Source organism: Xenopus laevis, chromosome 6S (assembly GCF_017654675.1).
Source record: "Xenopus laevis strain J_2021 chromosome 6S, Xenopus_laevis_v10.1, whole genome shotgun sequence".
Lineage (NCBI taxonomy): Eukaryota > Metazoa > Chordata > Amphibia > Anura > Pipidae > Xenopus > Xenopus laevis.
In genome coordinates, this window is record NC_054382.1 from 3901201 (window position 1) to 3917347 (window position 16147).

The 16147-nt window shown below is 42.2% G+C and overlaps 1 protein-coding gene across 1 annotated transcript in view; it reads left to right on the plus strand.

Annotated features, from left to right (window-relative positions):
- Window positions 1-6186, plus strand: part of kif9.S (kinesin family member 9 S homeolog) — a 30382-nt gene extending 24196 nt beyond the window's left edge. The window contains exons 18-21 of the mRNA XM_018268964.2: window positions 1574-1753; window positions 1896-2011; window positions 3712-3816; window positions 5969-6186. Coding sequence (XP_018124453.1) covers window positions 1574-1753; window positions 1896-2011; window positions 3712-3816; window positions 5969-6076 — 509 coding nt within the window. The 3' untranslated portion in view covers window positions 6077-6186. The remainder of the gene's footprint in view (window positions 1-1573; window positions 1754-1895; window positions 2012-3711; window positions 3817-5968) is intronic.
- The last annotated feature ends 9961 nt before the right edge of the window (window positions 6187-16147 follow it).

Sequence of the window (16147 nt, forward strand, 5' to 3'; positions counted from 1 at the left end):
GACATCAGAACTCACCGTTTATAACTGATGACATCAGAACTCACCGTTTATAAGGATATAATTTACAAGATATTCATGGCTTTTGTGTATTATATCCTTAGAAACGGTACTTAGTGATGTCATTGGTTATAATCGGAGCTTACCAATGTCATTTCTGTCACATGACTCTCTGAAACTTGTGTATTATAATAAATAAAGTGCCCCCTGTTGCAAAAATGAGAATATTAGAAGTCACCTCGGAGTTCCATGACCTGTATAAACACTGGGCCTTCGGCCTCATGCTTTTATATGGTCATGGAACTCCTCGGGTAATTATAATATAGTGAATAAAGTACCTATTGTTAAATAGAAGGATATTATAAGACACAGAGGCCGAGTGTTTTTATACAGGTCATGGAACTCCGAGGTGACTTATAAAATCCTCATACTTTGCAACAGGGGGTACTTTATTTATTATAATACACAAATTTCAGTGAGTCATGTGACAGAAATTACATCACTGTATTTAATTATATATTATAACCGATGACATCACTAAGCACCTTTTACAAGGATAAAATTTACAGGATATTCATGGCTCTTGTGTATTATATAGTGAATAAAGAACCCCCTCTTGTAAAATATAAGGATATAATACACAAGAGCAATAAATATCCTGAAAATTATATCATTATAAACGGTTCCTAGTGATGTCATCAGTTAAAAACAGAGCTCAGTGATGTCATTTTTGCCACGTCATACTATAACTTGTGTGTTATAATAAATAAAGTACACCTTGTTGAAAAATGAGGATATTAGAAGTAACCTTCGGACTCATCTTTTTATATAGTCATGAAACTCCTCTGTGACTCCTAATATCCTTATATTTTACAATAGGGGGTACTTTATTTACTATATATCCGCCACGTTTCTAACTCATCCATTGGAATTCTTCTATTGCACAAATGCTCACAGGGGAGGGGCGCTATGTAAATATAGTAGGGATGCACTGAATTCACTATTTTGGATTCAGCCAAACCCCTGAATCTCTTGCAAAAGATTTGACTGAATACTGAATACTAATTTGTAGGGATGCACCGAATCCACTATTTTGGATTCGGCCGAACCCCCGAATCCTTTGTGAAAGATTCGGCCGAATACCGAACCGAATCCGAACCCTAATTTGCATATGCAAATTAGGGGTGGGAAGGGGAAAACATTTTTTACTTCCTCGTTTTCTGACAAAAAGTCATGTGATTTCCCTCCCGCCCCTAATTTGCATATGCAAATTAGGGTTCGGATTCGGTTCGGCCAGGCAGAAGGATTCGGCCGAATCCGAATCCTGCTGAAAAAGGCCGAATCCTGGCCGAATCCCGAACCGAATCCTGGATTCGGTGCATCCCTACTAATTTGCATACGCAAATTAGGATTCGGATTCGGTTCGGCCAGGCAGAAGGATTTGGCCGAATCCGAATCCTGCTGAAAAAGGCCGAATACCGAACCGAATCCTGGATTCAGTGCATCCCTAAATTAAAGTAAATGATGCATGTTCTCTCTGCTCAGCTGTGTCTCTGCTTCTCTCTTTTATGAGCAGGGGAATACATTAATGAGGAAGGGCAGGTTATCATTGATGAGCACGAGTTTATTCTGATTGTCCGGCTGAAGGATCTGAAGAAACAATACAGGGCAGATTATGAAGAACTGCAGGACCTGAGGGCCGAGGTGACATATTGCCAAAAACTGGTGGATCAGTGTCGGCACAGACTGCTCACAGGTCTGTCTCTTTGCTGTCTCTGTCCATTAAAGGGAAATTTGTGTTCTATTTCTTCATCGTACGTTGGCTGTGTGACTTCTAGAGAGGCAAAGTCATTCTGTGAATGTTTATATGGTTAATTGCTTTAATTTATTTTCCCCAGAATTTGAAGTTTGGTATAACGAGTCCTTTGTCATTTCGGAAGACATGCAGACTTCATTGAAGTTTGGTGGCAGCATAAGGCCCGGACTTATTCCAGCCAATAAGCTCCTAGCACTGGTGAGTCATTTCCTCTATTGGAGACTCTGACTTAAAGGAACAGGAAAAAATCAAAGTGTTTTAAAAGAATGACAATATAAGTAGTGATGCCCTGTATTGGTAAAACTGGTGTGTTTGCTTCAGGAACTCTACTATAGTTTATATAAACAAGCTGCTGTGTAGCCATGGGGGCAGCCATTCAAGCACAGGATACACAGTAGATAACAGATAAGTACTACTATAGTTTATATAAACAAGCTGCTGTGTAGCCATGGGGGCAGCCATTCAAGCACAGGATACACAGTAGATAACAGATAAGTACTACTATAGTTTATATAAACAAGCTGCTGTGTAGCCATGGGGGCAGCCATTCAAGCACAGGATACACAGTAGATAACAGATAAGTACTACTATAGTTTATATAAACAAGCTGCTGTGTAGCCATGGGGGCAGCCATTCAAGCACAGGATACACAGTATATAACAGATAAGTACTACTATAGTTTATATAAACAAGCTGCTGTGTAGCCATGGGGACAGACATTCAAGCACAGGATACACAGTAGATAACAGATAAGTACTACTATAGTTTATATAAACAAGCTGCTGTGTAGCCATGGGGGCAGCCATTCAAGCACAGGATACACAGTAGATAACAGATAAGTACTACTATAGTTTATATAAACAAGCTGCTGTGTAGCCATGGGGACAGACATTCAAGCACAGGATACACAGTAGATAACAGATAAGTACTACTATAGTTTATATAAACAAGCTGCTGTGTAGCCATGGGGGCAGCCATTCAAGCACAGGATACACAGTAGATAACAGATAAGTACTACTATAGTTTATATAAACAAGCTGCTGTGTAGCCATGGGGACAGACATTCAAGCACAGGATACACAGTAGATAACAGATAAGTACTACTATAGTTTATATAAACAAGCTGCTGTGTAGACATGGGGGCAGCCATTCAAGCACAGGATACACAGTAGATAACAGATAAGTACTACTATAGTTTATATAAACAAGCTGCTGTGTAGCCATGGGGGCAGCCATTCAAGCACAGGCTACACAGTAGATAGTTATAGCTCTATTATCTGTGTATCATGTGCTTGAATGGCTGCCCCCATGGCTACACAGCAGCATGTACAGTTAATATGAATGAAAGAAAGATACTGATGTTCTTCTGCTTAGGAAAGATGTGAGAAAGGTTTCTAATTTTATTCCTAAGCAGAAGAACATCAGCCTCTTTCTTTCTCCTGACAACTTCCTTGACTACTTGCTGGTCAGACTGGTGGGAAACTGACCAGCAGGTGGCGCTGTTGTAACAAAATTCATTTATATTAACAGCACATGTATCCCTTAATATCTTAGGGAAATAAAAAATAATGAATGTACGTTGCAAAAGTTCTTAGAATTGCCCCCTCATCAATTTTACATTGACTTATTTTAAAGGTTTACTTATCCTTTACAGAGATTATTATTGAAGATTATTATTAAACCTTTCTAAAGGGAAATAGAAGCTTAGCTACAGTATTGGAATAACTTCTAGTCCTGATAATAAAACCCTTTCTGTGCATGAATATAACAAATTATCCTTTTGTGTGGGAGCAGTGTTTATTTTCTTATTACAGATTATTTTCTTTCCTCCCTTTTACGATTGTGTGTCAGCTGCTCACATGTTCTCATTGTGCTTCTTGACTTTCCTTGTCAAACAGGGGGAGGATGAGCAGGAGACGTTGGAAAGGCTGCAGCAAGAGCTTCTGATGGAGGTTCCCGGTTCCCTCCCTTTTCACAACGCCAGAAGCAACGTAGAGAAAAAGGTGTGCAACAATAACAGATACACATGTATGAGCCATATGTATAACACTCGCTGGTCAACACTACAGACTCCCACTAATGTCACTCAGCTACAATTCCTCCAGTGCTGCTCACTACACATTGGGTAGCGCCATGTAATACCCCAGGGGCCTCAACCACCCAAACAGCTTTATCTACATTATGTTGGCTTTTACCTCTTTATTTTACTATGTATGACATTTAGCTAAAGAGGAATAGGAACAGAGTTTTCACTGCTCTTCCCATAGCCCAAGGGATTGTTATACGAGAGTTGGAGGTTAAGACTCCACTTTAAGGGGGTTATTTATTGACTCCGAATGCCAAAAACCCCAAAAATTCGTTTTTTTTTTAATATAAAATCTGAATTTTTAGTGGAAAAATAAAAAACACACATTGTACGTGATTTATTACACCCCAAGGATGGAAAAAGTCTGAATCCAAAATCCAGCATCTCAGAACTGCCAAGGTTGCATATAGGAGAGAAGTCCCGAAGACATCTTGATCTGCTCTGGGTTTTGTGCAATAATCCGAAGATTTCGTGGTTTCAGGAAAAATCTGAAAAATTCGTACGATTAGTTGTTTTCACGATTTTTTCTGTTTTTTTCCGGCATGGAAAAATTTTGGGAAAATGTATTGATAAATAAGGGGAAAAACCCTGTGCATATTTGGTCGGAGTATTTTTCAGAAAATAATGAGATAAATTCAGACTTTGATAAATGGGCCCCCAGTGTTCCTGTTTTCATTTTGAATCCATATTAGACCATAAGCTGCTTTAAAGGAACAGTTCAGTGTAAAAATAAAAACTGGGTAAATAGATAGACTGTGCAAAATAATATATGTATCTAATATAGTTACGTAAATGTAACGTATAAAGGCTGGAGTGAGTGGATGTGTAACATAATAGCCAGAACACTACTTCCTGCTTTTCAGCTCTCTAACTCTGAGTTAGTCAGTGACTATAAGGGGGGCCAACATGGGACATAACTGTTCAGTGAGTTTGTAATTGATCCTCAGCATTCAGCTCAGATTCAAAAGCAACAGTTAGGTCCCCCCTCAAGTCACTGATTGGTTACTGCTTGCTAACCAGGGTAACCAATCAGTGGAAGCCAAGAGAGCAGGAAGTAGTGTTCTGTTCTGTTACACATCCAGTCACTCCAGCCTTTATACATGATATTTTTGGCTAACTAACTATATTCTATATTATATTATACATTTTTTTATTTTATACAGCCTATTTACCCAGTTTTTATTTTTGTACAGAATAAAACCTTTAAAGGACTGGGTCACCTTTAAGTTAACTTTAAGTATGTCATAGAATGGCTAATTCTAAGCAACTTTTCAATTGGCCTTCATTTTTTATTTTTTATAGTTTTTGAATTATTTGTCTTCTTCTGACTGTGTCCAGCTTTTAAATGGGGGTCACTTCATCTAATAACGAATGCTCTGTAGGCTACACATTTATTGTTAATACTCATCTTTCTATTCAGGGGCCTCCCCTATTCATTTTCCAGTCTCAATGCATGGTTGCTAGGATAATTTGGACCCTAGCAACCAGATTGCTGACATTACTAACTGGAGAGCTGCTGAATAAAAAGCTAAGTCAATCTAAAACCACAGATCATAAAAAAAGAAAACCAATTGCAAATTGTCTCAGAATATCATTCTCTACATCATACTAAATGTTAATTTAAAGGGGAACAACCCCTTTAATGCATTTTCAATATCCATTGTTCCCCTTTCTTGCAATAAGCAGTGGCTCTTGTATTTACTCTAGACCAGGGGTCCCCAACCTTTTTTTACCTGTGAGCCACATCCAAATGTAAAAAGAATTGGAGAGCAACACAAACATTGAAAATTTCCCTTGGGATGCCAAATAAGGGCTGTGATTGGCTATTTGGTAGCTCCTATATGGACTGGCAGCCTACAGGAGGCTCTATTTGACACTTTCCTTAGTTTCTATGCAATTAAAATTTGCTTTCATGCTTGGAATTCAAAAATAAGCACCTGCTTTAAGGACCCTGAGAGCAACATCCAAGGGGTTGGAGAGCAACATGTTGCTCACGAGCTACTGGTTGGGGATCACTGCTCTAGACACTAGTGAAAATCAGTCTGTGATTTCTGGATGTTCTCTTGCAGCACAAGTACAGCAGAGCCACGGCACAGCTCACCCCATCCAAAAAGAAGCCTAACGTGATCACAAGCACAATAAAGAACAAACCCCCTTCCATGTTATCAGCTGCATAGGAGCCCAAGGGAATCTACTCTTACTGCACTGACTGGCTTCCTAATCCCCTGGGCCTCACACATGGAATTTACACAACTTTTGGCTCTGAAATAAAGGATTTGGGAAGGTTCCAGTATGCGCCTTTATTCCCAATGCCACAAGATCTGTCCTGCTTCTCTGCTGCTCCCACATTCAGCTTTGTGTCCTTCTCTTTGTTCTAGCCCTGTCTACTTCAGGTAAGATTCAGGGAGATTTAGTCTAGGGATGCACCGAATCCACTATTTTGGATTTGGCCGAACTTCTGAATCCTTTGTGAAAAGATTTGGCCGAATACCAAACCGAATCCAAACCCTAATTTGCATATGCAAATTAGGGTTGGGTAGGGGAAAAGGATTTTACTTCCTTGTTTTGTTACGAAAAGTCACGCGATTTCCCGCCCCACCCCTAATTTGCATACGCAAATCTGGATTCGGTTCGGCCGGTCAGAAGGATTCGGCCTAATCCGAATCCTGCTGAAAAAGGCCGAATCCCGAACCGAATCCTAGATTCGGTGCATCCCTAATTTAGTCACCCGGCGACTAATTGCCTCTTCTTCTGGGCGACAATCTCCCCGAACTGCTTTCTCCTGCCTTCTCGACGGCTATAATGAAAAATCGCCAGTGCGATGGCACTCAAGGTGATTCGTTTTCCGAAGTTGCCTGAAATTTCCCAACTTCGTGCGACCTCGTAAAACGAAGTGTTGCAAGTGCCATCCCGCTAGCGATTTTTCATTATAGCCGTCGGGAAGGCAGGGGAAAGCAATTCGGGGAGATTGTCGCTCAGAAGAAGAGGCAATTAGTCGCCGGCCGACTAAATCTCCCCAAATCTCCCTGTGTGACCTTACCCTTAAGGTTGCAACACACACAAAGAGAGATCACAATAGGCACTCACACACCCATAACAGCTCCTAAATAATCAAGTGTCATTCTCTTACACAGTATTTGGTGCCGAGAATAAAATGCTGTTTATTTGCCTCGTATAATAAAAGCAGCTGAGGAGTCCCAATTGTTTATCCAGGTAGCAGGGATATTATACAGGGTAGGCAGAGCTTGGCAGCAATCCCATTATCTTGCAATGTCTGAAGGAGCTCAATGTCTTCCTTCACTTCACTGGGGTCTCCTGCAGTTTGGATTTCAGGGCTTGATCCCCCAGATATCTGAAAAATAGAATGTGAAACTGTGAAATAGAAGTAATTGTTTATACTGGGAAAAGCTGCTGCTATAAGAAAATACATCGGCCAGGGAGAAAGGTTTCCCATAGAACCAGGCAGGGCCCAGCTCTTTCCCTATTTTGTTCTTATTGAAGGACAATAAGGCTCAATTGTAGGCAATATAGGTGGGATAGTAGTGAATCGAGGTTCCCAAAATGGGTATGGCTTATGGGGAATGGGCCAGATGTAATAACAGGACTAGGTAAAGTAGGTGTATAATAAGCAATATGGTGCCATTAAAATATTTAGGGCTCTGGTACCTGCAGTCTCTGGTTATAAAAGGCTGTCGGGTTACCAGAAGCTGGAGTGCCATAAATGCTTCAGAATTATAAATAACGGGGACCAGGTCCAGACTGAGAATCAAAATAGGCCCTGGCATTTCAGGTACACAGAGGCCCAATCAGCCCACATAGAGGCCCAAACAGCCCCCACCAGCCCAGTAAATAGTGACTTTCTATGGGACCTTATAGCAGCCCCTCTGGCATTTGCCAGAACCCACAGATTGCCAGTCCAGGCCTGACGGGGACCCACCCAGCACTACGACACCCGGTGCCCAATTAAGTATTGGAACAAAATAACACAGAATGTGTGTCTTACTTACCCCTGTATCTGCTGGGAATAGATCTGGATCACTAGGCTCAAGGGCCTCCTCTCCATTGCTGCTGAAGGAAAGAGGCGCAGTGTGGATTGGTATAAATATTCCTGCCATTAGCAGCAGCACTAATCTCAGCCAGCTCCCCATAATAATAATATGTTCCCGGCTTCTCTTTCCTTTCTGTTATATACAGTGACCCACTAATCAGGCATTTGTGCAAGAAAACCCGATACCCTTGGGTAAATGTCCCGACATGCACCCCCCCCTCTGACATAGTACTGGGTGTTACTGACAATCATCCAAATAATAGTCTGTACCAATATCCCAAATTACATAATGGCATCTTATCCACGGTAAGTAATGCCACAACATTAAACTTTCATTGGCTGAATTACTCTCACCTGGGAAGTTCCCTCTACTCTCAAAGTTCAATGGGCCCAACTTGGTTTCAGAATTTGGCAGATTAAATCAGAGTAGAAATACATGGGATGAGGCTTTATTACTGGAAATATTAGCTGAGCTGCAATCACACTCATAGCAAATAACAGTCACCTGAACCCAGAAGCCTTCCTTGTATAAAGAACAGGGATTCATGTATTTCGTTATTGCTTCACACAGTTGTGTTTGGTTACACATAGTTTTTTCTGCCTGGATACCAAACTTATGGTTAGAAAACAAAGGACTTCAGAAATTAGAGCTGCTGCTTCACCCCGTTCCTTGGGTTAGAAGGTATAGTAGGGAGAGATGGTGCCTATAGTAACAGTGGATAATAGTCTCTGGGAAGGGAGTGTGACTGTGGGATAGCAGGTATAGTAGGGAGAGATGGTGTCTATAGTAACAGTGGATAATAGTCTCTGGGAAGGGAGTGTGACTGTGGGATAGCAGGTATAGTAGGGAGAGATGGTGTCTATAGTAACAGTGGGATAATAGTCTCTGGGAAGGGAGTGTGACTGTGGGATAGCAGGTATAGTAGGGAGAGATGGTGCCTATAGTAACAGTGGATAATAGTCTCTGGGAAGGGAGTGTGACTGTGGGATAGCAGGTATAGTAGGGAGAGATGGTGTCTATAGTAACAGTGGGATAGTAGTCTCTGGGAAGGGAGTGTGACTGTGGGATAGCAGGTATAGTAGGGAGAGATGGTGTCTATAGTAACAGTGGATAATAGTCTCTGGGAAGGGAGTGTGACTGTGGGATAGCAGGTATAGTAGGGAGAGATGGTGCCTATAGTAACAGTGGATAATAGTCTCTGGGAAGGGAGTGTGACTGTGGGATAGCAGGTATAGTAGGGAGAGATGGTGTCTATAGTAACAGTGGATAATAGTCTCTGGGAAGGGAGTGTGACTGTGGGATAGCAGGTATAGTAGGGAGAGATGGTGTCTATAGTAACAGTGGGATAATAGTCTCTGGGAAGGGAGTGTGACTGTGGGATAGCAGGTATAGTAGGGAGAGATGGTGCCTATAGTAACAGTGGATAATAGTCTCTGGGAAGGGAGTGTGACTGTGGGATAGCAGGTATAGTAGGGAGAGATGGTGTCTATAGTAACAGTGGGATAGTAGTCTCTGGGAAGGGAGTGTGACTGTGGGATAGCAGGTATAGTAGGGAGAGATGGTGTCTATAGTAACAGTGGATAATAGTCTCTGGGAAGGGAGTGTGACTGTGGGATAGCAGGTATAGTAGGGAGAGATGGTGCCTATAGTAACAGTGGATAATAGTCTCTGGGAAGGGAGTGTGACTGTGGGATAGCAGGTATAGTAGGGAGAGATGGTGTCTATAGTAACAGTGGATAATAGTCTCTGGGAAGGGAGTGTGACTGTGGGATAGCAGGTATAGTAGGGAGAGATGGTGCCTATAGTAATAGTGGATAATAGTCTCTGGGAAGGGAGTGTGACTGTGGGATAGCAGGTATAGTAGGGAGAGATGGTGCCTATAGTAATAGTGGATAATAGTCTCTGGGAAGGGAGTGTGACTGTGGGATAGCAGGTAAAGTAGGGAGAGATGGTGCCTATAGTAACAGTGGGATAGTAGTCTCTGGGAAGGGAGTGTGACTGTGGGATAGCAGGTATAGTAGGGAGAGATGGTGTCTATAGTAACAGTGGATAATAGTCTCTGGGAAGGGAGTGTGACTGTGGGATAGCAGGTATAGTAGGGAGAGATGGTGTCTATAGTAACAGTGGATAATAGTCTCTGGGAAGGGAGTGTGACTGTGGGATAGCAGGTATAGTAGGGAGAGATGGTGCCTATAGTAATAGTGGATAATAGTCTCTGGGAAGGGAGTGTGACTGTGGGATAGCAGGTATAGTAGGGAGAGATGGTGTCTATAGTAACAGTGGATAATAGTCTCTGGGAAGGGAGTGTGACTGTGGGATAGCAGGTATAGTAGGGAGAGATGGTGCCTATAGTAATAGTGGATAATAGTCTCTGGGAAGGGAGTGTGACTGTGGGATAGCAGGTATAGTAGGGAGAGATGGTGCCTATAGTAACAGTGGATAATAGTCTCTGGGAAGGGAGTGTGACTGTGGGATAGCAGGTATAGTAGAGAGAGATGGTGTCTATAGTAACAGTGGATAATAGTCTTTGGGAAGGGAGTGTGACTGTGGGATAGCAGGTATAGTAGGGAGAGATGGTGTCTATAGTAACAGTGGATAATAGTCTCTGGGAAGGGAGTGTGACTGTGGGATAGCAGGTATAGTAGGGAGAGATGTGTCTATAGTAACAGTGGATAATAGTCTATGGGAAGGGAATGTGACTGTGAGATAGCAGGTATAGTAGGGAGAGATGGTGTCTATAGTAACAGTGGATAATAGTCTCTGGGAAGGGAGTGTGACTGTGGGATAGCAGGTATAGTAGGGAGAGATGGTGTCTATAGTAACAGTGGGGTAATAGTCTCTGGGAAGGGAGTGTGACTGTGGGATAGCAGGTATAGTAGGGAGAGATGGTGCCTATAGTAACAGTGGATAATAGTCTCTGGGAAGGGAGTGTGACTGTGGGATAGCAGGTATAGTAGGGAGAGATGGTGTCTATAGTAACAGTGGATAATAGTCTCTGGGAAGGGAGTGTGACTGTGGGATAGCAGGTATAGTAGGGAGAGATGGTGTCTATAGTAACAGTGGATAATAGTCTCTGGGAAGGGAGTGTGACTGTGGGATAGCAGGTATAGTAGGGAGAGATGGTGCCTATAGTAACAGTGGATAATAGTCTCTGGGAAGGGAGTGTGACTGTGGGATAGCAGGTATAGTAGGGAGAGATGGTGTCTATAGTAACAGTGGATAATAGTCTCTGGGAAGGGAATGTGACTGTGAGATAGCAGGTATAGTAGGGAGAGATGGTGTCTATAGTAACAGTGGATAATAGTCTCTGGGAAGGGAGTGTGACTGTGGGATAGCAGGTATAGTAGGGAGAGATGGTGTCTATAGTAACAGTGGGGTAATAGTCTCTGGGAAGGGAGTGTGACTGTGGGATAGCAGGTATAGTAGGGAGAGATGGTGCCTATAGTAACAGTGGATAATAGTCTCTGGGAAGGGAGTGTAACTGTGGGATAGCAGGTATAGTAGGGAGAGATGTGTCTATAGTAACAGTGGATAATAGTCTCTGGGAAGGGAGTGTGACTGTGGGATAGCAGGTATAGTAGGGAGAGATGTGTCTATAGTAACAGTGGATAATAGTCTCTGGGAAGGGAGTGTGACTGTGGGATAGCAGGTATAGTAGGGAGAGATGGTGCCTATAGTAACAGTGGATAATAGTCTCTGGGAAGGGAGTGTGACTGTGGGATGGCAGGTATAGTAGGGAGAGATGGTGTCTATAGTAACAGTGGGGTAATAGTCTCTGGGAAGGGAGTGTGACTGTGGGATAGCAGGTATAGTAGGGAGAGATGGTGCCTATAGTAACAGTGGGATAATAGATGACTGCACTGAGCATGTGCAGTGTCACTGACACATAAAATATGACCTTACAAGATCCAAGATGGGGAGCTGCTTGGGAAGCTATGAAGACCTGGATCATTCCTGTTATAGGGCTGCTGAAGTTCTGGGCTTGTACAGTAAGTACAGTGTTTAAAATCGAGCATTTCTTGTCAGATTCTATTTTAGGCTTTGGTTTTCCTTTAACAGAAGCAACAAGAGGCCGTATAAATGTCATCTCCTTTAGTAAATGTATGGTTGGAGCAAGAGCATAGAAGAGAGAAGAGAGTTACAGTGTATCAGACATGTTGTAACAAAGGGGAAATGTGCTGCTAAACATGTATTTTTGCTAATTACAATGATGAAATCCTGACATTTTATAGGTTTATGGAGACAATTCAGATCCTCACACAGGCCCCAGGCCATGTTATTTGGCTTTATTTATATAGACATAGACTTATTACACACTATTTTATTAATATGCTTTATCTCACAGTGTCTGCCACCCACACCTACCCACACACCTACCCACACCTACCCACACAACCACCCACCCATGTACAATACACATCCATACACACACACCCACTTCCAACCACCCACCCACCCATACACACACACACCCACAAACACATCCACACACACCCACAAACAAATACACACATCCACCCACCCACCCACAAACACATCCACACACACACACCCACAAACACATCCACACACACCCACACACACACACCCACAAACAAATACACACATCCACCCACCCACACACAAACACATCCACACACACACACACACACACACACCCATACACACACCCACCCACAAACAAATACACACACACACATCCACCCACCCACACACATAACACACCCACCCACACACACCCACACACACAACCACCCACCCACCCATACATGCAACACCCACACAAACACCCACACACACAAACACCCACCTACACATACAAACACCACACGGGTCCACACAGATTGGACACTGATCAGAACACAAAACCCCTTTCTAAATGCTGGGTCCCTGCATCTTCCAGCCATTTGTGCCTCATTTCCAAAAACTGGTTTCATCTGTTTTTATTGTGATGCACAAATCAGAGCAGCTTTGTATAATGAACTCCTCCTTATCTGTACAGCTAAAACATTTAACAATTCATACATAGGTTTAATATACAATACTTCATTATCTCTTTTTTTTTTTTTTAAAAAAAAGACATCAGGAGTCATTATTAAAAAACAGGTATTTCCACCTGAAGACAATACTTAATGCTTTGTTGATTATTTAAGTTAATAATACATGTCTGTCCTTAATTAGCTACATAAGAGGAATATATATTCTGCTTCCTACTATTTGTCTGTATAGCAGGACATTCCCCCAATCAGAATTCATTGAGCAGAGATGACTCCCTTGATGTTTCTTTGGTGATTTCTAACCAGAGCGACATCCCAAGACTTTCCTCTGCTCACAAACTATATTTTCTGTTTACTGTAGCCAGCCAGCAGAATTGAGCACTAGATGGCGCTGCTGCATTAAACTCATAATATTAGCAGTGTAAAAACTGATAATATCTTGAAAACTAGAGAATAAAAATCCAGTTTCTCTCAGCAGTTAGGATCAGGGACTCCTGTAGCTCCACGAGGAAGAACATCAGTGTTATATTCCCTGCAGTAGCAGAAAAGGCTACACTTGTGCCTAACTGAGGCCAGCATTGCAGGGGTTAATAACAACACAAAGCGCCTACAATACAATTACAAACAGGAATGGCAAGATAGTAGGAATCTGGAAACAAACAACTCAATTAACAACAATTAAAAGCCTGAGGATAAGGGTGTGGCCTATATCTGGCACTATCCTACTATAGATTGTAAGCTCTGATGAGCAGGGCCCATGTAACCTCGTATTGGTCAGTATCTGTATTATAGATAGACCTGTCTATTGTACTGAGCTATGGAATATGTTGGCTTTTTATAATAATAAATGATTCTATTGTGGAACATCATCGATTTGCCCCCTATCTACAGATATAAAATAAATAAGAAGAGCCCGTGAACTAATTACTAGCAGATATTATTGGTGTAGGAGGACAGGGCTGACATCTGATTGGTCGTTATGGATTCAACCCATTTATGTTTAACCTGGGTCCCTCTTTTGTGGCTTTTTCATTGTAAACATAAATCAGTCCATACGAGGTTTAATTCTGTTTATTGTAAGTGAAGCTAAATGAATCGCATATATAATGATTAATAAATAATATTTATAATAATAACCATAATTGAATTAAATTATATCATTACACTATTATAATAATTACTTTGCATGATGATTTGCCTGCAATTTCCTGGACATAAACTTGACCACCATCCAGTTATTCCTGCTGCGATTTTACTGATTCATTGTCCATTGGAATTTCTCATCTGACAGCAGGAAACACACGTAGAAAACTCCATAGCAACATAAATAGAATCTCTTCTGCCTGACCTTCAGTTCAGCTGTAAATTAGTCAGGGTTCATCAGGAATGGACTACAATGGGGCTGACACTGGGTACCCCTGGAACTATAGCAGGGTGACACCCCAATGTTTCTATGTATCTGTAACCTTGTTATGAGCTAAGGGGGCCCAGTCTGAAGGTCAGTTAGGGGGAGATTTGGGGTGAGTGTTTATTTGTACCCTGGGTACCCCTGGAACTATAGCAGGGTGACACCCCAATGTTTCTATATATCTGTAACCTTGTTATGAGCTAAGGGGGCCCAGTCTGAAGGTCAGTTAGGGGGAGTTTTGGGGTGAGTGATTATTTGTACCCTGGGTACCCCTGGAACTATAGCAGGGTGACTGTTACCCCAATGTTTCTATATATCTGTAACCTTGTTATGAGCTAAGGGGGCCCAGTCTGAAGGTCAGTTAGGGGGAGATTTGGGGTGAGTGCTTATTTGTGTCCTGGGTACCCCTGGAACTATAGTAGGGTGACTGTTACCCCAATGTTTCTATATATCTGTAACCTATTTTTGAGCTAAGGGGGCCCAGTCTGAAGGTCAGTTAGGGGGAGATTTGGGGTGAGTGATTATTTGTGCTGTGGGTACCCCTGGAACTATAGCAGGGTGACACCCCAATGTCTCCATATATCTGTAACCTTGTTATGAGCTAAGGGGGCCCAGTCTGAAGGTCAGTTAGAGGGAGATTTGGGGTGAGTGTTTATTTGTGCTCTGGGTACCCCTGGAACTATAGCAGGGTGACTGTTACCCCAATGTTTCTATATATCTGTAACCTTTTTATGAGCTAAGGGGGCCCAGTCTGAAGGTCAGTTAGGGGGAGATTTGGGGTGAGTGCTTATTTGTGCCCTGGGTACCCCTGGAACTATAGCAGGGTGACTGTTACCCCAATGTTTCTATATATCTGTAACCTTGTTATGAGCTAAGGGGGCCCAGTCTGAAGGTCAGTTAGGGGGAGATTTGGGGTGAGTGCTTATTTGTGTCCTGGGTACCCCTGGAACTATAGCAGGGTGACTGTTACCCCAATGTTTCTATATATCTGTAACTTTGTTATGAGCTAAGGGGGCCCAGTCTGAAGGTCAGTTAGGGGGAGATTTGGGGTGAGTGTTTATTTGTGTCCTGGGTACCCCTGGAACTATAGCAGGGTGACTGTTACCCCAATGTTTCTATATATCTGTAACCTTGTTATGAGCTAAGGGGGACCAGTCTGAAGGTCAGTTAGGGGGAGATTTGGGGTGAGTGTTTATTTGTACCCTGGGTACCCCTGGAACTATAGCAGGGTGACTGTTACCCCAATGTTTCTATATATCTGTAACCTTGTTATGAGCTAAGGGGGCCTAGCCTTGTTAGCTATGGAAGGCTATGACCCATGGTTGGACCTTCAACTTCTTGAGCCACTGACCAATAGAAAACCTTGAGGGAGGTATGGTCAGAAATGCAGTTTGGCAGGTTAATATGCAGCAACAAAATAAAAACTATAAACACTACTGTATATATATAAATATATATATATTAAATATGCCATAATTAGGATTATACTAATTGATCTGGATGTTTTCAGGGGGATCCTTCTGGGATTCTTGGCTCAAATGCAAATGGCGTTCATGATCACAATGAGACTTGTAATGCCACTTTTAGCCCTTCTGTTGAGAAAACACCAGGGCCACCTCTATGGGGTTGTGAACTATAGATTGATATTGATAATGGCATAACTATTAAGTGTTATCTACAAGGACAAGTCTACATTATTTGTTGGCCCATGGCTGACCAGGAATTTGTTTTGTCTGCACATTTGTGCTAGTCAAGCAAACACTTGCTGCGCCAGGGACCTTCGAGTCTCCCGCT